The following is a 24,701-nucleotide window of genomic DNA, read 5'->3' as shown; positions in this document are numbered from 1 at the left end:
TATTTAAATTTAGAAATATGATTTTTTTATATTGATTGCTTTAGATTTATAAGAAGAAACATCCCTTTTTAAGTAACATAATGGACCCCTTTTGTGAATTGTCTAAAGATTTACACGCAATACTCTCTACAGCAGAACAGTTTACAAGACTCTGGACCACAGGAAAGTGAAGTAACACCAGAAAATATCTTAACTGTAGCCAAGGACCCAAGATATGCCAGATATCTCAAAATGGTTCAAGTGGTAAGCTAATTTGGTCTGTCTTCTCTGTCTAGCAGCCTCATTTGAAATTCTTAACCCTAGAGGTTTTGTTGTTACTTTTTCTGAGAAAACTGCTAAACCGAGTGACCAAGTTTTCTACTCTTCTTTCCTATGTCTAACTAATGCCCTGATAAAAGAGTGAACAGAGGTCAAATCTTTCTAGTTAAAATTCATCTCACACTTCAAATTAACGTAGTTGGATATAGATTTATGTAAATTGTTTTGCTTTACATAAAGTTATAGCAAATCTCGGATGTATCAAAGGAATGAAAGTGGACTCTTTTTTAAATCATATGGCTTTAGCTTGATTCCTGTATGCTAGTGCAGTTTATTTTTATTCTGAATTTCATTTGTCAATGGCTTGGTCATAGAAAAGAGCCTAAATCTCTTGGCCATTCACGGTAGAGCTTCTACTATCATATGACTTCAGAATTCATGTTTTTTTCTGAGAAATCATTACATGGTATGATACCAAAAAAATATCTACAGTTGTCTGTACCAGCAGAAGTTGATTTCATTTTTGTGGAAAGCCCTATTGCAGTGGTTGAAGGAGCTAGCTCTTCATCATTTTTCTGTTAATTAAAAAAAATATCATATTTATAAAATTCTATCAAGCAAAAGAGGTCATAATATTAAAGACCAGTTTTGTTTTTGATATCCATGACATTATTTATTACCAAAATAATTTAAAAACAAATACTGTCTGACATCAGAAAGAGTAGATTGTTCATTTAGAAGTAACAGAAGTGACACTGGGGAGAAGAAAGTATATTCGCTTTTCCTGGCTGTCAGAAGAAGTGGATTTATCACATTCAAAATTCTTCATTGGCAGCCAAAAACCCTGGTCTAGACTTTAGAAAAAAATAAACCAGACTTTGAGATGCAAATATATAAAGTTCTTTAATCAGAATAAAGTAAGGCTAGTTTTGAGTGTGAATTATGATAAATAATTAAAAAAATTTTTTTTAATATTTATTTTTGAGAGAGACACACATAGTGTGAGCAGGGGAGCAGTAATGAACTAGCAAAGAGAAGGAGGCAAAGAATCCCAAGCAGGCCCCAGGCTCCAAGCTGTCAGCACAGAGCCCTACACGGCTTGAACCCACAAAACGTGAAATCATGACTTGAGCCGAAGTCAAACGCTTAACTGACTGAGCCACCCAGGCGCCCCTCATAAATATATTTATAAAGCTAGAACCCAGTAAAGCTCTGCTAAGCTTAAAGTATGGACTGTGAAAAACTGTGTTTTACTCTTTCAAACAGAAGAGGAAAACTTTCAAGATGACTCTGGAAGGCTTTTTATTTAGTCTTTTCTTACCTAACACATATAAACTATGAAATAGGAACAACCATTTGATGATACCTATAAGAATGCCTTGAAATCTTTGATAAAAAACTACATGTTAGGATAATTTTTATATTGTTGATACATTGCTTCTGATTTTATAAGAAGTTCAAAAACTCCTATTTTCCTTCTCTTTTTTTTTTTTTAATTTTTTTTTTCAACGTTTATTTATTTTTGGGACAGAGAGAGACAGAGCATGAACGGGGGAGGGGCAGAGAGAGAGGGAGACACAGAATCGGAAACAGGCTCCAGGCTCTGAGCCATCAGCCCAGAGCCTGACGCGGGGCTCAACTCACGGACCGCGAGATCGTGTCCTGGCTGAAGTCGGACGCTTAACCGACTGCGCCACCCAGGCGCCCCTCCTTTTCAATATAAATTCACTGTCCATTTATTCCACAATTATTTATTAAATACTCACTTTAAGGTACTATTATTAGGAATTGTCTACAGTTAGCCAGCTAAGGTTCTCAGAAATCCCTTGACATTTTTATTTTTGTTATTAATTACTTCGACAAATTTCATTGCTTTTCAGAAGCATATATATCACATGTATGTGTAAATGACTTTTTTTTTAAGTTTATTTATTTTGAGAGAGAGATCGCTTGTGTGCGTGCGCGCACGCGCGCGCGCGCACACACACACACACACACACACACACACACGTGTGCATGTGGGGGAGGGACAGAGAGAGAGGAAGAGAGAGAATTAATTCCCAGGCAGGCTCTCCAGTGAAGAGCCCGACACGAGGCTCAAACTCACAAACCATGATCATGACCTGAGCCAAAACCAAGAGTCAGACACTTAACCACTTAAACAACTGAGCCACCCAGGCACCCCTGTAAATGAGTCTTTAAGTATTCATTTATCTAATCTTATGGCTTACCATCTCTCTAGGAATAAAAAGCCAAAGTCCTTCACAAACCTATGAGATCCTATACAATTTAGCTCCCCTATTACTCTTTTGATCTCATATCTTCACTTACTCTGCTCCAGCCAGATGTTCCTTAAATAAATATACAGTCTCCTGTCTTAGGCCTTTTACATCAGCTATTCTGCTGGAAACACTTTTCCACAGGTTTCTTGATAGTTTCACTACTCCACTTTTTTCAGATTTTTACTCAAGTATTACCTTCTCTCTGGCCCCATTCCTTTTACCCTTCCCTGCTGTTTTTTCTTTTTTTCTTTTCTTTTTTCTTCATATAACTGGCCAGTATTTTACATACTTTGTGTCTCTTCTGTCACTAAAATATAAACTCCACGAGGGTAGAGAATGTTTTGCGTATTGCACTACTCTCAGTTCCTAGAATGATACCTGGCATATAGTATTTACATATGAATGAAAATGCCTACATTTTCCTCTATGTCATTTTACCTTTTGACAGGTTTGGTGATAGATTTCTTTTTTACCCCAACTCAGTGGTTTTCAGACATGAAACATTGTCAAAACATGTTACTGATTCCCATCATATAAAAAATAATCTCTAAACTTGGGACTTGGAGCTAGAGCATATATGTATTTTGAAAATAGCTCCTCTGATTAAGAGCTATTTAAAAAATATTTTACACTATGTACAACATCAATTAAAATATTTTGAGAGACAAAATAAATTTAAATAAATAAATTTAAAATTTATTTGAAAACATTTAAGAAATAATATATTGTGAGGTTTTGTTTTTAACTAATTCTGTAGCATTGCTTGGCACTTAGCTTCAGCCTTTTACTTGGCGTCACTGAGTATGAGTAGGGGCTCAATTTCTTCTGCCTCAGACTTATCCTGTTTTTGGCCCAATTTTCCTGATTTCAGTCCTTCACCTCTCTTTTGCTTTGGTACGGGTGCTTCTAATTCCTAAACATTTCCAAAGTTCTGGAAGTGCTACTTTGTGGTATCCCCTCTTCAGGCACATAGACTTGGCCTTCCTTTGATATGCTAAGTCATCAATCACTCTTTTATCTGCTTTTAATTTTCATGCATTATGGTTCATATATGCCTCTTAGCCATTAAAATTAGCATTTGTGTTTTATTTCTTTTTGCCTAATTATTTGGGGGTAATTCTCAAGAAGAGGGGAGCAACATCTTTACACTGCCTTCCTAAAACTGCAAGTTCATCCAAGTTAAATTTAATTTTATTGTTTTCAGTTTATTGTGCCAACCTGAATCCCAGAATCTTATTACCCAACTTTTGTTTCCTTCTCCCTATCCTGCATTTCATTCTGCAGACAAAACCACAAACCCTTCTCAATATTAGCTCCATGCTTTTCCACCTCTGATTCTAGATTCCCCTTCTCTTGATTACTACATGTCCTAATTCTAGTAATCTGACATGTTCCTTCTGAACCCACCAACACATAAAGCTAGAGGTAATATCTCCCTTCAGTGATCTGTCCAACCACTTAATTTTTTTATGGGATTTATCACTCCATATCTTGTTGTTTTTATACATATTTTTATTGCCCCTGTTGAAAAGGAACCATGAGAGGAACTACTGTATCTTGACTCATCTTTCTATTCACTTTAACACTTTATCCAGGAAGGCACTCAATATTCATTGTATGTACTATTTTATCCTGCATATTAACTCTCCTTTCCAGCTTTGTGTCATCTGGACACATATAGATGCATTCCCATTTCTGCAAGTCACTGATTTTAAACGTTTTAAAGGACCAGATCAAGAATACAGCAACTAGAGGTTTCCCTCAAGGTTGCATGAATCTACAAATCATTCTTTAGATTATTCTCATTAAGCCATACATAAATCTATCGTTTTTCCTGTTTCCTAAGAATATCATGAGTGACTGTCAAAATATCCAACCACAAATGTAGTTACATGTTTGATAGTGCCCTGGATTGTCTTTCCTTGGCACAGTCACTATCAGAGTTCCTGTCACTTCTGCATCATAATTCAGTTCTGGCTTTTTGTTTAAATTCATGTATGAAATAGCTAAATCACTTCCTTTCATTATATCCTTTATCTGTTGGAGGATGAAGTTTTCAGCAAAGTGATAGGAACTTATCAGATACTCTGATTTGAGGAAGATTAAGCTGCCAGTACATTTGGATAGCTAATGTCCCCCATGAAGCCTGTATCTTATTTTTTTTAATTTTTTTTTTTTAAATTTTAATGTTTTATTTATTTGAGAGAGAGAGAGAGGGAGAGAGAATGAATGAGCGGGGAAGGGGCAGAGAGAGAGGGAGACACAGACTCTGAAGCAGGCTCCAGGCTCTGAGCTGTCAGCACAGAGCCTGATGCAGGGCTCAAACTCACAAACCTTGAGATCATGACGTGAGCTGAAGTCGGATGCTTGACCGACTGAGCCACCCAGGCGCCCCAAGGCTGTATCTTATGCTTGTACTTGTTCGCAACATATTTTATGAAAGCCTGATCTAAATCCTCCATCAGGTCAGGTGATCAAACTCCTTTTTATAATACAACTATTGCCTTCTTTTAGCCTCACTTGGCTGGTGGGGGTGGGGGGATCCTTTATCCCACGTTTAAGAATCTCCATATATGTGTATATATATTGATTTATAGGTATCTTCCACGTTCTGTTGTAAAACATTCTAATATATTCCTTTCAAATGCCAGCTCCCATTCATGAATTCCTTTCTATTAAGTGTTAACAATCCCTGAGATTTACTTATTTTGATTTGCAGGTTTGCTGTCTGTAAACACACACTTTTTGAGAGGAAGGGTGCTATTGGATTTGTTTTCTCTTTGTTTATACTTCTCCTCTTTAATAATTACCTGCTAGTTCTTCCACTCTATTTTTTCTCCTGTCATATTATTGTTACCCATAGTCTTTCAGTTTTAAGTGAAGATTATTTTTATACTTTGATTTCAGTTTAAAGCCCCTTGATCATACCTATGTGGGTCTTGTTAAGCATAATCTTTTGTTTCTTCTGAATGCTTATACTTTCCCAGGAGTATAATCATCTTAATGCCATAATTCATTACCTAAAATATGGTTCTTCAACAGCATCTGCATACCTAGTTGTGCTTCCTATATCCATATTCTTACAAAACTGTAACTTTAACTGAAAGAACAGATGACAATACCACCTTGCTTTAGAAAAAAATGCCTCACAGCAGTGGAAAAGAATCATTGGAGGCCCATTATAATCTGTACCATTGAATCCTTCAGTTTTTGTCATTGATGTGGGAAGAATCGACATAGCTTTGTATCTCTATACTTCAGGACAGTAAATTGCCTTCCTGCTTTCTGTTTAGTCTTCTAATCAATTATTTTGCTTTGGTGGTTTAGTTCCTTGACTGTGATTGAGAACAAACAGGATTCAGAGGGACTAGATAGAAAGAAAACTGAATCTGACCACTTCCTACAAGGAGGCGCCTAATCCCAGCTAATTTGAGAGGGTAGCTTCATTAGAAATTGCCTTTCACTTTTCTACCAAAATTGTAGATTTTTATTAAAATGCCCAATTTTCCTCAACCTCAGAGGGTGACTAAGGTTTCTCTTGTTTGCCCACTACTAAAAATTTAGTTTTAGTTATTAATGTCGAGAAAGACCAATATCCACATAATCCATCAAATGAATTGTACTTCGGCTACTGGTATTATCCTGAGTAGTTTGTCATCCGTCATGCATATTGCTACATGTTGTCAAGGCTGAATTTTAGAAGCCTGCCATCCAAAATGTAGGGAATTGTTTGTATTAACAAAAGGGAAGGTGACATGGTCTCAAAAATACCTGTCTTTCTGAAAAAAAATCATTATATACCAGCAGTATAAAAATCTACTCCTAAAATCCTTCAATAATCATTTCTGCATCCTCAAAAGGGAATTAACAATGCCATAAACTCTCTTACCTCTTACGGACAATAATAGGATTTCTTTCATTTTTAATTGCCTTGATATTTTTGTCATTTAAAAATATGAGTTGCAGGGCACCTCGGTGGCTCAGTCAGTTAAGCATCTGACTTTGGCTCAGGTCATGATCTCGCGGTTCATGAGTTTGAGCCCCGCATCAGGCTCTGCACTGACAGCTCAGAGCCTGGAACCTGCTTCAGATTCTGTATCTCCCTCTGTCCTCTCTCTGCCCCTCCCTCCCCTCTTTCCCTCTCTCAAAAATAAACATTATATATATATATATATAATATATATATATAATATATAATAAACATTATATATTATATATATATTATATATAATAAACATTATATATATTATATATAATATATATATATATACATATGAGTTGCTGCTCCATAAGCAGAGTCTTGTACCTGTAATTCCATTTAGGTTGTTTCTTATCTTTTCCAAAGTGTAATATTCTTCCACTCAGTGTCTTAACACTTACTAGGCCCTCAACCCTCTTATAATCTGTACTCTTGCTTCCTTCCTGAATTATTGTCTAGAACCATTTCATTCTCTCTAAGACAGGGAGGAGACAAGTATTTCTCAAATCCTTCAAGCCTCTTCACTAGTATAAAAGCTTGAATTTTCTGACCATCCAGGTAGTGATCACTCACTTCAGATAGAAGACATAGAAATCCTACAAGTCACAAATAAAGATTTCTTTTTTTTTAATTTTCAAGTTTCTTGGGTATCAGGATGAACTACAGAGTTTTTGGCTTTCTTTCTAAGCTGCCATGCAAACTTCCTCTTCCTGGGTCCTAGCAGTCTCCTGGAATATACTTCTTTTAAATTTGCCTTGCCTCACTTGCCATATACCTGCAAATCTGTTTAAGAAACTAGACAACTAAAACTGCTTAATTATTATAAACTTCTTTGAATAGAAGCAGCCAACAGAATCTTTCAAGTGTCACAAGTACCAGTTCAACAGAGAAATAAACAGCACCTTGCTTTTTGATCTCTATACCTTTTTCTGTCACTCCCATATTATTACCCTCTGTGAGATATAATAATGATTACATTTCCAGAAAGTATTTCTTTTTCTGTGACACAATTTGAATTACTAGGAGTACACCTAGATCTTTACTTCTGGGATGCAACATGGTATAGTTTCTTGGCTTTGTCATGCAGTCCTGAGTGACCTTGTCCAGGTCATATCACCTCTCAAGGCTTCAGTTCCCTCGTACATAAAATGAGATCTGAAGTTCTCTCTATGTTTATGATCTATTAATTGATCTCCAAATTTGAATCTCATTATTAATGAATGTTCCTGGAACACCTGCTGGCATTTTTTTGCATTTTCTGATTTTTTTTTCCTTTTTCAGCAAATTTTACACAAGATTTTTCAGTGAGTAATACTGTTGTGTTCCAAATGTGGCAGATAATTGATTCTGATTTAATGTTTGTTGTCATAATAGTGCAGCACAAGCCTTTACTAAATTACATATTGCTTTTATAACTTAACTGGAATTGTGTACATAGATCACTTTTCCAACGGTTCTCCCCTTTCTACTGGCAGAGCTTGGTGAATCCTTTGCCAGTAATAAATTGTGCATTGGGAAAGTCCGACTTCCACATTAAGCTAATGACTTGTATTTTTTCAAACCATATTTGCCAAAACAGTCTCTTCGGACACTTGGACTTTTTTAAAGTTCTATTTTCTTTGGCTGGCTTAAAATGTGAATTGAATAATCTCCTTGGTTTTGGTGGTTCTGATGCATCTGTTGCCAGCAGTGGATGTTGGCTTGGGGAAATGTGACTTCCATTAACTAAGGATGAAGAATCTCCCACTGATTATTAAAGATGTTCATCAGGAAGTTATGCACCTTATACATAGGAAAATAATAAAGTATGGGTTAGAGTGCTCTTTAGATTAGGCCTAGTCTTTGTGAGAGTAGTTAAAGGCTTTCAAACCTTGTTTGGGGTATGACCTCAGTATAACTTCTCATGGTCTAGAGAATTCCAGGGTAGATTCCTCAGCACTGATCAACAGTGTAGTCAGAAGAAGGAGCTGCTGGGGCCCCTGGGTGGCTCAGTTGGTTGAGCATCCAACTTTGGCTCGGATCATGATCTTGCAGTTTAGGGGTTTGAGCCCTACATCAGGCTTTACTCTGGCAGCGTGGAGCCTGCTTCGGATTCTCTCTCTCTCTGCCCCTCCCCACTCACATTCTCTCTCTCTCAAAAATAAATACACGTAAAAATTTTTTTAAAAAGGAGGAGCTTCTGGTTCATATATAGTCAGAGTTGTGGAAAGCACTGGTACAGATTTACTTTAACTATATGATATTTGTATTTTCATTGTTTTCTGACTCTGTATTATATTAACATGTGTTTTGTTCCCTAAAGTTGACTAATCAATATCAAGGTCAGTACTTTTTGAATACATAAAGGTTGGGGTGCCGGGGGCAACTTTCTGTGGTGTTTTAGCATCACACTATTCATTGAAGATAAAAGCTGCATGTGCAATAATTGATTTCCTACACATATAAATGTGGATAAAGAAAAGATACAAGTGAACATTTGCCCATTTAATTAATTACATGATTTAACCAACTTTGCAAATTGAAAAGGGAAAATATTCTATCTTTCCCATCAACTAAATGGTCGGCCAGGTACATTGGACTACAACTAAAAGAAAAAAGCAAAGCTTAGCAGAATGGTAACTTTGAATTGGGGTCAGTGGAACTCAAGAAACCACAGTTATCCTCCTTCCTCTCCATCCTATCTTATATCAGATGGAAAAAGTGTTGGATAAAGATTTCCCCAAAGGCCAAAAACCGTGACAGTTAGCCACCAGTTGGGAGCCCTTGAGGTGTTATCTATGCTTTCCCATACCCTGAGTATCTGGAAGGCCTAGAAACAGGTAACTTTTTGTTATATTTTTGGCCCAAGAAAAAAAATTACTTATTCTCTGCTAAAGTCAATGAACTAGCCTCTAAGGAAACCATGTGTGAAGAATTATCATGCCTATTTTACTGGAAAGTGTTTCACTTTCCCAATAAGATTGTAGATTTTCATTAAAATACCCAATTTTCTCAATAATTTCCAAATCAATTGATTTCAGAATCAATTATGATTTTTCAATGTTTGGCTGCCTTTTGAACTTCCCCAGGTTGCCTTGAGTTTGGAGCCAGTCGTACTGTGTACACATTTAATGTTGAGAAGTATTGCTCTTAAATGATGTACCTGCCCTTTTGTTTGTGCTTTGCTATTTTACTTTTCTTGTGTGTGTTTGTTAGAGAGTGGTAAATAATAATATTGCTAAGTTCAGGTTTTAAAATTGCTTTTCCTGATATATTTGTTTTCCTGATTTCTCATCTTCCTTAGAACACTGGAGGAAAAACATGTAGTGGGTCGGTACTAAGTAAGATGGTTGTCAATATCCATTTGGTAATACTATATGCACGTACCTTATCTATTCCTCATATATTCTTTGCTAATAACACTTTGCCATAAACCTATAGCTCAGAATATTTTACTACTGATACCACATATTTTTCATTGTAGCTGTCCTTTGAGGCATTCAGTTGCCAAGAAAATGTTGATTTAAATCATTTGTTTCCAGGAACTGGTTGTTTAACCATTAATGGTATTTACAGTCTCTGGAGAAAATACATTTTGAACCGTGAACTTCAAGAGCATTTAGAATCCTCAGTCGTATTTGAAGAGTGGTCACATACCAACAAGCTGGTGTACACAGAATTAGTCTCCTTTAGAGTTGTAGGAGGAGATCTGGCTGCTGTACACTTGAATTCTTTGTTTTTTAATAATATATGAGATAATTAAAAATTTTTGTCAAGTCGGTTTTTCCTAAGTATAAATGTATGTATGAAGAGAATATATTTCTTTAGGAATTTATTCCCTGTGTCATATTTGTGTGTCATTGGTATCATAATTAAAATAATTTATATAGGATGGCCTATCTGAAATAACCCTTTCAAGCCAAAACATTCAATTCTTTATTTGTTTATTTTGCTGAATGCCAATAAAATTATTTCATCTGCCTTAAATTCACTGTAACACCATACCTCCCTATGTCACTTCCACAAAAGAAAGAAAAAGGAGTTAACCAAACAAAAACATAGAGGGGACTTTTAGAGGATAAGCTTAAGATAGTTTTAAATTTCATAGGAATCACCTTTAAATGATATATAAAATGGGAACCAAAAAAAAAAAAAAACAAGGGGCATGTAGCAGAAACACGTTTTTAACTTGTGATTTCATATCTTTCATTCCAACTCACTTAAAAATTGTGACAAGAAGAAGGGTACTCTACTATTAAGGTTCTTAAGCTTTTGAAGATACACACTAACATGACAGTTTTTATACTTGCTGAAATGTGTGGTATAGTTCTTTTACTCCGATCCAACTGTAATTTTTTTAGTCACCCAACTTTGATTTCTCAGTGCCCTTTTATCTTCTTTCCTACTGACCACCTCTGTCAGAAATAAGGGACCTCACAAAAAAGTTTTCCAAAGCTGTAAGGAGGAAATAATAGTAATGTCAGTTAAGTAGTTACTTACTTATCCTTTTCAGAAATATTGTGATTCTCACTTTAAGTATAAATTTGTCTGAGATTACAGTTAATCAGTGGGAGAAAAAGTAAAAGACCAGAGAAGCAAATGAGCTATAATAAGGAAGTAGGCTCACCTCTCATGGGAGAGAAGTATCTTAGAGGTTTTATAGACCATCAAGTTGAGGAAGACATTTTAGCACCATTTTTTTTTTTTTTATTTTTTTTTTCAACATTTATTTATTTTTTGGGACAGAGAGAGACAGAGCATGAACGGGGGAGGGGCAGAGAGAGAGGGAGACACAGAATCGGAAACAGGCTCCAGGCTCCGAGACATCAGCCCAGAGCCCGACGCGGGGCTCGAACTCCCGGACCGTGAGATCGTGACCTGGCTGAAGTCGGACGCTCAACCGACTGCGCCACCCAGGCGCCCCTTTAGCACCATTTTTGACAAGGATCTGATAGCATAAGCATTCGTAATGGGGTAGACAGTCCTGGTGTGGAAGATAATTCATCTTGAATAGATGACAGCAATGTAACATACAATAACATATTTCATTTGCAAGTTAATTTTTTGCTAAGGATTGTTTTATAGTTTGGAAAAAATGATACTATATTAACTGTATGTTTTAAAAAGAAGTAGATTTCAAAATACTAAATTTTGTTGGGAAAAATAATGATATTTATTTCTCTTCTTGAAGATATCTACATCTTAATACTGTAATCTTTAAAAATGTCTCGGGGCGCCTGGGTGGCGCAGTCGGTTAAGCGTCCGACTTCAGCCAGGTCACGATCTCGCGGTCCGGGAGTTCGAGCCCCGCGTCAGGCTCTGGGCTGATGGCTCAGAGCCTGGACCCTGTTTCCGATTCTGTGTCTCCCTCTCTCTCTGCCCCTCCCCCGTTCATGCTCTGTCTCTCTCTGTCCCAAAAATAAATAAACGTTGAAAAAAAAAAATTTAAAAATGTCTCTAGATATAAGTACATTTTACCACAGTTTTTCATAATATAAGACAGCATCCCAACTTTCCTTGTTGTTTTCCTAGCCCAAGTTCACAAATGACTTTTATTCGGTTAGTCGGTTAGACTATGTGCTGATGACACACTGATAACAGATACAGGGCCCTTCATTGTGGTTCTGTAGCCACGTGGAATGGCTGATACTCATCATACCTCCTGAAATGGGTACCTGTGGATCCCTGGGGCATTGAGTGAGCGACTTATAACACACCAGTTCACATTACCACTATTGGAAAATTAATTCAGAAGTGACTATTTTGTGATTTCAATCAGTAGAATCATCTTTATAATTAATTACTAGGAATTCTATTTTTATAGCTTTTATTGCTGTATTTGGAGATATTTCTTTAAATCTCTTTGACTAAGTACATATAAGTTAGTATAAGTAAGTTAAGTTTTCAAAAATGGAACACGAGGCCATCTGAACTTAATTACACTTTTAAGTAGTGAATTCCAAAATGATTTGTTAGAGAAATTCTTTTTAAGTTTTTATTCCTGGAAAGTAGAAATGTAGTTAAATTTAGGAAATTTTAATGAATACCTATTTCAATAAACAAGTATCATTTGAGTGAAATGTTGTATAGCAAAGCTATAATGTAGCTGAGGTATTCTATAATGGAGTTCTAGCATTAATTAGCCTACAAAGTCAGTCTTTAAATTTTAGATATAATTTTTGCATTATAATGCTCCAAATTACTCTTAAATCAACAAATACTTGAGTACCTACAAAATGCAAAGAAAACACAATGCACCATGATCATTGCACTTAATATTTATCATGTTACAAGAGTATCCAGGGGGAAAATAGGTCACATGGGGAAATTGATGTAGCTGTATTTTGAACTGACTCGTAACAATAGATCCTTCACCTTTTGAAATAATTTCTTTAAAGGTTTTTCTTGATAGGGATTTAAGTTAACTTTAGTTCCCATAGCTAAAAGGCACATGGGGAATTGCTAACATATTTATTTTTTATGAATAAAGTAATAATAACTACCTCACCAATTTCCTGGGGCCCTGGTCATGGCCAGTGTCATTTTTGTCCATTTTACCATGTGATTTGTTCCTTCATCTTTAAAGATATATCATGGGCACTCAGTGAGAAATACATTCTCACTGTGAACTTATCTCTCAAGATAATCATTGTAAAAGGCATAATTTCCTCTTCGCTCCACTATAAACCACTGTGTATAGCACTAGTCAGGATATGTGAACCTCTTTTTTTCCCCACATATTTAGGTTCAAATCAACAACCCTTTGTGGCAACAGTATTGGAGTTATATCAGAGTCTAGCATTTTCTAAATCTATGCAAGTCATTAGGAATAAAGCTTCCCCTCTTTTTGGACAGCCATATTCATTTTACAGTGATTAAGAGGTTATTTATATTAATCTTGTATTCCTTCACTGAAAACTTCCAGAAGGAGATCATTGAGCATGTGCTTGCTCTTGTGTTAGGGTTTGTTCGGTAAACATTTACTAACTATTATATAGAATATTTCACCTGAAAATTGTATTCTAATTATAGCACCATACTTAATATATTTCAGAAAAGGCAGTGTAGATATTTTTAAGATAGCACTATTGAAAATCAGAAAACAAAGAAATGGTTGAGTTCATTTCACTAAGCTAGTTTTAAATAAACAACCTGATTAGAGGACTGGTTACCTTTTTTCCAACCTGTAGCATCTTTTCAACTCCTACACATTCCCTCTCCCTGCGAATAAAAAAAGTACTATCCACCTGTCAACTCAACAGATCTTTTTTTTTTTTAATTGTTGACCTAGTAGAGAAAAAAGCGTCATATTTTACATCTTTTATAACTGAATTGTTGTGATTCAAGCTTATAAACTGAGAGGGAAAACTAAAGTAGAAGGAGCATTTTTATGTTACTTTATGAACAAATACTTTGAAAAAGGAAGGTCATTTATCTCTTAGATTGAGTAAAGGCCTTTTTTTCTCCTAATCTAAAACTTTAGGAAAATTTCAACATGGTTTACAAAAGAATTTAGTAACTTGTCTTTCATTAACACAATACATAAATGTAAATATTGGCAACCTTCAGTTTTTGTGATATAAGAAACTAGTAACTGTTAGTGTTGCCATCATAATTTCATTAGTGTGGCTTCTTTACACACTTTCTCCAGTGACGCAAATACAGACGTGATTTTTTGGAACATCAAACTTATGGCTGCCTTCTCTCTTCTTCATTACTTATGTTGGACTAAGTGCCATTATCACTTGCCAAAAATAATCCCACAGTTCAGTAGACTTCAGTTTTGAGGTCTCTCGTGTCCTCCTCAGACCACCAGTAGCTTTGTCTCTTGGAGATCAGAAATTGGACACTTCTTTTTGATGTTTAACAAACCCAGCTCTGTTCCTTAACCCCTAAGGAAGAATATATCAAAACAACAAATTTTCTAAGCAACATCACTGGAAACATAGCAGCAAATCCCTTTGGAATGCATCGTTTGGAACACAGGCCAAATTATTTTTGTGTCAAGCTTTATGAGATTTGTATTAAGGTGATGATAATGTTAAAAGTCTCTATTAGGCTAAGATATTATAAGTTATTTGTATTTTCTTTTATCTGTATCCATATACATAAAGGACTAAAGAGTCACCAAATTTTGGTAATATCAGTATTCTTACACTGTAAACAGCTTTAAGAAATGAAAGGTAAAATATGGAGCTTACAGATTTAGGTTTCTATTATTTTTATACTATAACCAAGTCCGTAAAACTAATGTTAAAATAGGGAGCTTATCTAATTCTGCCAACTTATCCTCCCCCATTACTCCTTACCCTCTGCCTCTCCTCATCTCTACCTCATACACACTTTTTTTTGCTATCTTTTAGGAAATGTTTTTTTCAACCACATTTCTCCTCCCTTCTGTTTTTTTGGCTTTGTAACTTATTTATATAACCTTTCCGATGATGTCCTATGGATTATGCTAAAGTATAATAAATAAGTCATGTAGTTGAGTTTGTAGCAAGACCTTATACCATCAAACCATAGTTAATAGAAAGAGAGGTATTTTTAAAGAAATATAACATAAAATTATGCTTTTTTTCACATCTCTCCTTAGCACTTTAGTGTATTTTTATGAAATATTCTAAACTCCTGCTTTTTTCTTCCAAATGTAAGTGTCTGTTCACATTGGATGGCCCTAAGCAAGTAACTGCCTTTTTTTTCCCTTTCATTTATCCTGAAACTTCATAAGCTAACAAGAGGCCCAAAGTTTTATCTTCCACATTCTTTGCCTTCCAAACCTACCATATTTTACTTTTTAGAATTTATTAAAGATTGCCCCATGGAACAGTTTTACTTTAAGGAGTATGGCTTTGAAGAATTTACAAAGGTGTTATTTATTTTCATCTTTCTAACATTTAGGATGCATTTAAATGTCCACTGCTTTAGTAGATTACATTTTACTAATTTATAATTTAAACATAACAGTTATGAAGATGAATGTATACAAGGGCCTGTAAATGACAGTCTTGCCTTTGCTGCCTCTCAGGAGAGAGAGTCTTCTGGGTAACCTATAAATTTGAAAGACAGCCTGTTTTCCCAACCTCCTTTAACCTAGCAAGCTGTAGAGAACTTGGACTTTTCCTCCTCCATTACTGAAATAAGAAATTATGGTTATAGAAGGCAACTTATGACTCCTTCTATAACCAACTTTTCTGGACATTTTTCAAAAAGTAAGAATTAAATGTTAATACATTTTCTGATTTTAAAAATGAGGATTGTAGTTAATAATGATCTGAATTTAATATGGCAATATCTATAACATTTTTGTGAGAGATATATGGTCATTAAATTTGAAGACTTTTCATATTAAATTTATAATCCATTTGATTCTCACATTTATACATATACTTGCCTAGATTTAAATGCAGATTTTATCAGGTGAAATGTAAAATATAATCAGCATTGTTGGGGAGGGACCTATCTACACAAGTATATATTTGTTCTTAAAAATATATGTTTGAGAAAACTTATGTAAGATAGATTATTTAAACATCGTGTATATTTCTAGGTCTTTGTGTTTTTCATTTTAATCAAAACTTCTATCCCATCTTTAAGACTCACCTCAGCAAATCCTTTGCTTGTCCTCAACTCAGTCTGCCTTTCCTTGGGTCTAACATCACCCATTCTAGAAACCTCTGTATCAATTGCATGATTGTACTGTGATTACCTAACACATACATCTATTAGACTACTCCCTGAGGGCAGGGACTGATTATGTCTTTTCTCAGCATAAAGCACTCTGCTGCCATAGTGTTATTAAACATTGAAGGTATGGGATTGTGATATCAGAATTCTACCACTAACCCTAGAAATTTACTCTTTTGAGACTAGAAAACAAAAGGGACAACTGCAAAAGAAAGCAGGGGAATCTTAATTGGGTTGGTGCCAGAAACTTCAGGGTAGAGCTCTGAGAAATTGGACTGGACTATCAGTGCTCCTAAAGGGCCTCTTCTATATCTTGGGTTCAAAATTGAATGTCACACAACTGGCTAGTGACATGGAAGGCCTGAAGGGAAGAGTATGCAGCACCAGTGGAGAAGTGATTGAGCTTTTTCCCCATGTGGTCCCTGACTCAGCTTACCCCTTTGCCACATGGGATGAAGAGATAAGACGGAGAGGGTCCCAGCCATGTGTACAACCTTTTAAAGCACAGTGATTCTACTTTTGAAAGTGATATAATCAAGGTCCTCAAATTTAACACATCATATTAACATTTCCTCATCTTTTGGAATGATGTGAAGAGCAGGAATTGACAAAGAGACTTGATTGCATCTTCTTCCCTTAGAGCTTTGTAAGTGAGCTTTCAATAAATGTTTATTTATCATCAAATCATTTACCTTTTCAAGTAAATTTGTATTTATTTCTGACATATCCTTTTCTTAGTTTTGATGTTCTTATCCTGAATTTTAAGATTCATATGTTCTTAGTATTTTTGTGACTTGTACACTATTAGCATTATCATTACTTAGTGTTTGTATTGGTGAGGCAAGATATATAAATAGACCCAGGAGAGTTCTTTGAATTATTTGACCTTTGTGCATAATGTATCCACATGGAGTTGGACCATTAGGAAAAGAACATTAACATAACTATACTTCAGAATAGAAAGCTCTCAGTGTCATCTGTGTGGCTCAGTCAGTTAAGCGTCCGACTTCAGCTCGGGTCATGATCCTGTGGTCTGGGAGTTCAAGCCCCGCATGGGGCTCTCTGCTGGCAGCTCAGAGTCTGGAGCCTGCTTTGGATTCTGTGTCTCCCTCTCTGCCCCTTCCATGCTGTCACTCTGTCTCTCTCAAAAATAAATACACATTAAAAAAAAAAAAAAGAAAGCTCTGAAGTCTTTATTTGAAAAGACATTTACTCACCTTGTTAAGTATGTATTGTACCATCCCAGCCAAAGTTTTAATCATTTGAGTTATCACCTTTTTTTTGGTGATATAGGAAAGTGAGAATATGATATCTGACGTGTGTACAGCAGAATTAGTAACGGATAAGTGCAAATGATTTAATTTGGGGATGTGCTATTGATAGCACTGATTCCATGAAGTCAGTTAAAATGTGTACCTTGTAGGGGCACCTTGGTGGCTCAGTCGGTTAAGCTTCTGACTTTGGCTCAGGTCATAATTGCGTACTTTGTGGGTTCAAGCCCTGCATCAGGCTCTGTGCTGACAGCTCAGAGAGCCTGGAGCCTGTTTCGAGTTCGGTGTCTTCCTCTCTTTCTGCCCCTCCCCTGCTCATGCTCCGTTTCTCTCTCTCTCTCTCTCAAAAATAAACATGAAAAAAATTTTTCAAGGGCTACATACATACTAATATAAAGGCAAAAGAAGAGCAATTTTAAATAATGAGCCATATAAAAGGTCTTGTTTTGGGGGTATGTGAAGACCTATAAAGGAGGCTTTTTTTTTTTAGCTTCTATTTACTTTTTTTCTAGTTTTATTGAGAAATAATCGACATACATCACTGTATAAGTTATAAGTTTAAGGCATACAGCCTGTATAAGTTTAAGGCATACAGCCTGATGGTTTGATTTACATATATTGTGAAATAATTACCACAGTAGGTTTAGTTAACATCCATCATCTCACATAGATACAGTGAAAAGAAAAAAATTTCTCCTTGTGATGAGAATTCTTAGGATCTACTCTCCTAACAAGTTTCCTATATATCACATAGCAGGGTTAGCTGTAGTCATCATGTTTTACATTACATTTCTAGCACTTCTTTATCTTATAACAGGAAGTTTGTACCTTTTGACCACTTTCCTCCAATTCCCCTTCCTTCTTCCCAACCCCCACCTCTGGTAATCACAAATCTGATCTTTTTTTTCTGAGTTTGGTGGTTTTGCTTTGTTTTTAGATTCTACATAGAATGAGATCATACAGTATTTGTCTTTATGTGTCTGACATATTTCACCTAGCATAATACCTTCAGGGTCCATCCATGTTGTCATAAATGGTAGTATTTTATCATTTTTTTGTAGTTGAATAAAATTCCATTGTGTGTGTATATACCACAACTTCTTTCTCCATTCATCCATTGATGGATACTTAGCTTGTTTCCATGTCTTGACTATCATAAACAATACTAGTAGGAAAATAGGGCTACAGGATATATTTCTGAGTTAGTGTATTCATTTCCTTTGGATATATTCCGAGGACTGGAATTGCTAGATCATATGGTAGTTCTATTTTTAATTTTTTAAGGAATCTTCATACTGTTTTCTACAGTGGCTGTGCCAATTTACAGTCCCACCAACAGTGCACAAAATTTCCCTTGTTCATTCATGTGCATACCAGCATCTCTTATCTCTTATCTTTTAATAACGGTCATTCTAACAGGCATAGAGGTAATATCTCATTGTGATTTTTAATTTGCATTTCTCTAGTAACTAGGGATATTGAGCATCTTTTCGTGTACCTGTTGGTCATTCATATATCTTCTTTGGAAAATGCCTATTCAGGTCCTTTGCCCATTTTTAAATTGTATTATTTGTGTTTTTTGCTATTGAGTTGTGTGAGTTCTTTATGTATTTTGGATATTAACCCCTTAGCAGACATATGGTTTATAAATACCTAAATATTTCTGTAGGTATTTTATGTTCACTTTTTTAATGGTTTCTTTTGCTGAACAGAATCTTTTTAGTTTGATATAGTGTCACTTATTTACAAATGTTGTAGCTCATGCTTTAGGTGTGATTTCCACAAAAATCACTATGAAGACCCATGTCAAGGAAATTTTTTCCTATATTTTCTTCTAAGAGTTTGATGGTTTCAAGTTTTACATATAAGTCTTTAATCCATTTTGAGTTAATTTTTGTGAGTAGTGTAAAATAAAGATCAGGTTTTATTCTTTTACATGTGACTGTCCAATTTTCCCAGCACCATTAATTGAAGAGACTGTCTTTTCTCCATTGAGTATGCTTTGCTCCCTCATCAAATATTAGTTCACCATCTGTATTTGGGTTTATTTCTGGGCTTTCAGTTCTGCTTCATTGGTCTATTTATCTGTTTTTATGAAAGAGGCATTTTTAATAATTGATTGTCTTGTGTCCTTTGATTAGGGTGTTCCAGTGATGGCAATAAGAAACAAAATGATATCGGAAGGACTAGACCCAGATCTTCTTGAGTAAGTAATTTTTCTAATATAATGTTACACTAATATGTTGAATTTATCATTTATAATAAAAATATTCCAAGCTCTATTTTTTCCACTAAACAGTGTTTTATTGTTGAAGAAACCATCTTCATAAAGAGTGTCTTTCCCAATATTACAAAATTGAAAAATCTACCCTATGCTACTAAAACCAGCCTTTGCATATTTAAGGAGCAGTTTCAATAGATTATTGATGAATATATATATATATATATATATATATCCAAAAGAGATGGAATTTGATGACAGTTTTGCTGCATGCAGTAATGTCTATATGAAGCAGGTTTTTTTTTTTCTTTCATGCTATTCTTTTTTATTCTATTTTATTCTTCTTTTTTTTTTTCTTTTCTTAATTATCTACCAGATTTTTTAAGACCTTAGTATATAAGACGTTTACTCTACCATGATCTAAGTTGAGCCAGATTGAGGAATAAAGTAAAGCCACTCTAGGTCCACATTAATAATTATTATGAAACTAGATATCTGTTTGTGTGAATTTTATAAAAAAATTTTTTGAGAAATGCTGACAATTTGTGGCTCAGAAATTTGACAATAATTTATTCCATCCAAGCAAACCTGGCTACATGGCTCATTCTGGATAAAATATATCTTAATGGATTATTCAGAGCTAGTCTGTTTTTCAAGTATCTAGATACTTGTAAAGAGTCCAGTTTGGGGTTTTAGTTCACTCCAATGTATTTGGTTATGTTGTCCAGACATTCATATTATATTAGCAGTATACTTTGAAATTTTTCTTGGCTCTCAGCCCTTCAAGAAAATGTGTGCATTTTGGAGGTGAAACACCATAAAACAGTCTTTTTCTCCTATCTTATCTTTTAAAAATAATATTTAAGAATTTTTTTCAAGTCTGTAAGAATAGATTTCCAACATGTATCTACATTTAGTATATATCCAAGTAGCAAACAGTTCAAGTACAATGGCATATATTGGTAATTTGAACTAAAGCATCTCCAGGATATTTGGCAGTTGTTCTGGAAATTGTTTCTGACACACACTTTAAAAGCAGATGGATTGTGACATATATTTTAATGTGAATAGAACATATGGGTCCAATCCATTTTGGTATTCTTTGGAATATATGTTATAAATATATTTAACATTGACCATGACCTCTTTTTTGCTTCTGGAAATACACAGTAGATCTTCTATAATAACAGAGAGCTAAAATGACCTTTAAAATGATGATTTTTCTCTCTAGAGAAAATGTACTGGAAAACTAACCGTCCAATAAGTATCAGCATATGTTGGATATCCAATTTCTTTACCCCCTACTGGCTTCATTTCATCCTCTGCCCAGCCTAAACCTACTTCATAATCCTTTACTTCAATCAGCTCCCACACCAGGAACTTGAAAGTCATCCTTGATTTTACCCTCTTCCCTATCCCTGATTATGTCAGTCACTATGATTTTTTTCATTTTTAATCTCTCACAGCTGACCACATCCCTCATCATTCCTTACCTGAATTATTATAATTGCTTCTGATTGGTTTCCTTATTCTCTTTCAGTCTGCCACGAAAGCCTTAGTGGATCTGTTCATACTTTGTTCTTGTTTCAAAACTTTCTGTGACTCTCAACTGCCTTCAACACTGAGTTTAACAACTTAGAATTGCATTTAGAGATGCTTTTATCATCAAGACCCAGACTCTTTTGCTTCATTTCTTGCCACTCTTCCATACATTCCTATTTCCTGCAGCTGTAGCAGACTATTTGCAGTTCTCTGAATTCCCCTATTCCCTTTTGGTATCTTCAATTTTTTTTACCTCTCCTTGGACCTCTCTGGCCTGGCTAATTTCATATTAATTAAGACTCCATTTAGGTATCACTATGGGAGGAAGTCCATGGATGACTACCAAGGGGAGAATGCCCAGCACCCCAATACTTCCTTGACGTATCTCATTTAGAAGTTTGAAGGCCCGTCATTGTCCGTAAATGTTGAGAAACATTCAGTTGCAAGGTGGTGCCAAGTTTTGGGGTAGAATTCCAGTAACAGTTAACATTGTCTTACAGAAAAGCTGCTCCTCAACCACAGCCTGGAGCCTGAATTCTGATCCATTACCTCATACGTACATGCCATCAGTCACAAGGGTTGAAGAGGGGGTGACTCACTATAACCTATCACTGCTACTACTAGAAAACCTCAGCATTTATCTAGATATGATAAGTGAAATCAACCATCTTGTTAAAGAGGAATCCTGGCACTTTGAGAATGATGTTTATAGAAAATTAGGGAGTCTGACTTTAGGAGAAAAGTTGGAGATGCTGAAGGAGAGAAAATGTGCCATCTGAGGGAAGAGTATACTTTTATTGAGAATCTTAGTACAAATTAAGCCTCAGCCAAGAACTTTCAGTAAAGATTGTTTTGTTTTTCCTTTAAAGTGTAAGCATACACTTTTTTTAAATTAGCCTTAAGTAGTAAGACAGACTCCTACAATGGTTAGAATAGTCTAGATCTGTCTGCACTGAGCAAAGAGCAAAGCTGAAGTTGATACAGAAATAAATACTGATCAAAAATACATTATGATTTCATTGACCTGTGTGGATAAAAATTTGGAAGCTAAGAGTATATAATTTTAAAATAAAACAGTTTATATAAGGAGAAATAAGACCTGGCTATTTTCCTAGAAAAATGACTGTCATTGAATTTTAGAAAGTTTATGAAACTGAAGAAAATGCCTGATAGTTACCAAATAAAATTTGTTTGATACTTTGTTTTATTTTTTTTAATGTTTTATTTATTTTTGAGACAGAGAGACAGTGTGTGAGCAGGGGAGGGGCAGAGAGGGAGACACAGAATCTGAAGCAGGCTCCAGGCTCTGAGCTCTCAGCACAGAGCCCGACACGGGGCTCAAACTCACAAACCACCCGATCATGACCTGAGCCGAAGTCGGACACTCAACCGACTGAGCCACCTAGGCGCCCCTGTTTGCTACTTCTAAATGATAAATTATTTTTGAAATTCCCAAGATTTTGAAAATAACAATAGTGCTTATATAGCCAAGAACTATTCCTGTTTAGCTTGAAAAAATTAGTTTCCAATGACACTGAAATAAAGATATGTAAAAGAGTACCTTTGTCACCATCATACTCTAAAGAGTTTAAGGGAAGAGGCGCCTGGTGGTTCAGGAAATTGTCTGACTCTTAATTTTGGCTCATTTCATCATCTCACATTTCCATGGGATCGAGCCCCACATTGGGCTCAGCACTCATAGCACAGACCCTGCTTGGGATTCTCCCTCTCTCTCTGCCCCTCTCCCACTTGTGCTTTCTCTCTCTCAAAATAAATAAACATAAAAAAAAATAGTTCAGGGGCGCCTGGGTGGCTCAGTCGGTTAAGCGTCCGACTTCAGCTCAGGTCATGATCTCACGGTTCATGGGTTCAAGCCCCACATTGGGCTCTGTGCTGACAGCACAGAACCTGGGGCCTGCTTAAGATTCTGTGTGTGTGTGTGTCTCTCTCTGCCCCTCCCCCACTTGCACTCTCTCTGTCTCCCAAAAATAAATAAATGTTAAAAAATTAAAAAAAAAAATAGTTCAGGGGCACCTGGGTGGCTCAGTTGTTTAAGTGTCTAACTTTGGCTCAGGTCATAATCTCACAGGTCCTGTGTTTGAGCCCCGCGTGGGGCTCTGTGCTAACAGCTCGAAGCCTGGAGCATACCTCAGATTCTGTGTGTCCCTCTGCCCCTCCGTGGCTCATGCTCTGTCTCTCTCTCAAAAATAAGTAAACATTTAAAAAAAATAGTTTAAGGAGAGAGAAAATGGAAATCTTTTAAGATTAATCTATTCTAGTTTTGCATTCAGAACGATAGAACAGGTATATTCTTTGAATCAATGCAAATTTTCTTATCAGGAGAAAAAAAAGTATTTTCTCCCTTATCCTGTTCTTTTGTATACTTTTATGTCCTAGAACTATGGTCACTATTATTACCTGTAATTACTACTTTTACTGTTCTAGGATACATAGACTAGCCTCTGGACCTGCCCAGCAGGAGATGAAATTCATGATGGTTACGGCTCATCCTAAGGCAGACTCTAGAAATGGTCTGCATATTCAGATTCTGCCCTGCCACTGTCTAGCAATATGACCCTGGACTATTTAATTGCTCTGTGCATAAATTTACTCATCAGTAAAATGGTAAATAGGACTTCACCCTTCACAGAGTTGTTCAGACTTAGAAAATGATGTAAGCACTTAGCACAGCTCTGGACAAGCAGCAAATGGCCAGTAAATGTTAGTTGTGATTTATGAATGTTTTAATGAGGGAATAGGTATCAATGGATTTTCCAGGCTTTTGGATCGCAACTTATTTATAATCCTCTAGTCGCCTGTATACCATTGTGTTTTCAACAAAGACATACTTAACATACACAGAGTAGTCATCCTTTTGGTTTATACAGTTTTCATTTTCTCAAACTGAAAAATGTGTATTTTAAACTTTGCACTAAAGAACAGACTTCTGAAATTGAAATTCAGCTGGTCACACTCTTAATATTAGTGGGGGGGTACAGTTTGTAGCATTTTTTGAGGTAAAATTGGTACATAACATTTTATAAGTTTCAGGTGTATGACATTGTAATTTGACATCTGTATACACTGTATACACTACAAAGTGGTCACCACTAAAAGTCATTACCATCATCCATCACCATCCCTCACTCCACTCACTCATTTTGCCCACCCTCATCCTGCTCCCTTTCTGGTAACCACCAATCTGTTTTCTGTACCTATGAGCTTAAATTTGTATTATTTTGTTAATTCATTCGTTTGCTTTTTTTTTTAGATTCTACATGTGAATAAAATCATTTGATATTTGTCTTCCTCCATCTGACTTATTTCACTTAGCGTAATACCTTCGTGGTCCATCCATGTTGCTGTGAATGGCAAGATTTCATCCTTTTTTATGGCTGAGTAGTATTCATTGTGTGTATACATACACATATACATACATACCTATACATATAAATATATATACTACAACTTATTTAGCCATTCAT

The 24,701-nt window shown here is 35.6% G+C and overlaps 1 protein-coding gene across 2 annotated transcripts in view; it reads left to right on the top strand.

The window, feature by feature from the left end:
• Positions 1-24,701, top strand: part of WASHC3 (WASH complex subunit 3) — a 48,476-nt gene that overhangs the window by 12,921 nt on the left and 10,854 nt on the right. The window contains exons 5-6 of one of the 2 annotated variants that reach the window (XM_030323511.1): positions 136-243; positions 19,595-19,659. In XM_030323511.1, the coding sequence (XP_030179371.1) occupies positions 136-243; positions 19,595-19,659 (173 nt within the window). Of the gene's footprint in view, positions 1-132; positions 244-19,594; positions 19,660-24,701 lie in introns of both variants that reach the window. The other variant, XM_030323510.1, reaches the window with a different exon arrangement.

This window comes from Lynx canadensis, chromosome B4 (assembly GCF_007474595.2).
Source record: "Lynx canadensis isolate LIC74 chromosome B4, mLynCan4.pri.v2, whole genome shotgun sequence".
Taxonomy (NCBI): domain Eukaryota; kingdom Metazoa; phylum Chordata; class Mammalia; order Carnivora; family Felidae; genus Lynx; species Lynx canadensis.
Note: the sequence above shows the minus strand (reverse complement) of the source record. Positions and strands in the feature narration are given on the sequence as shown.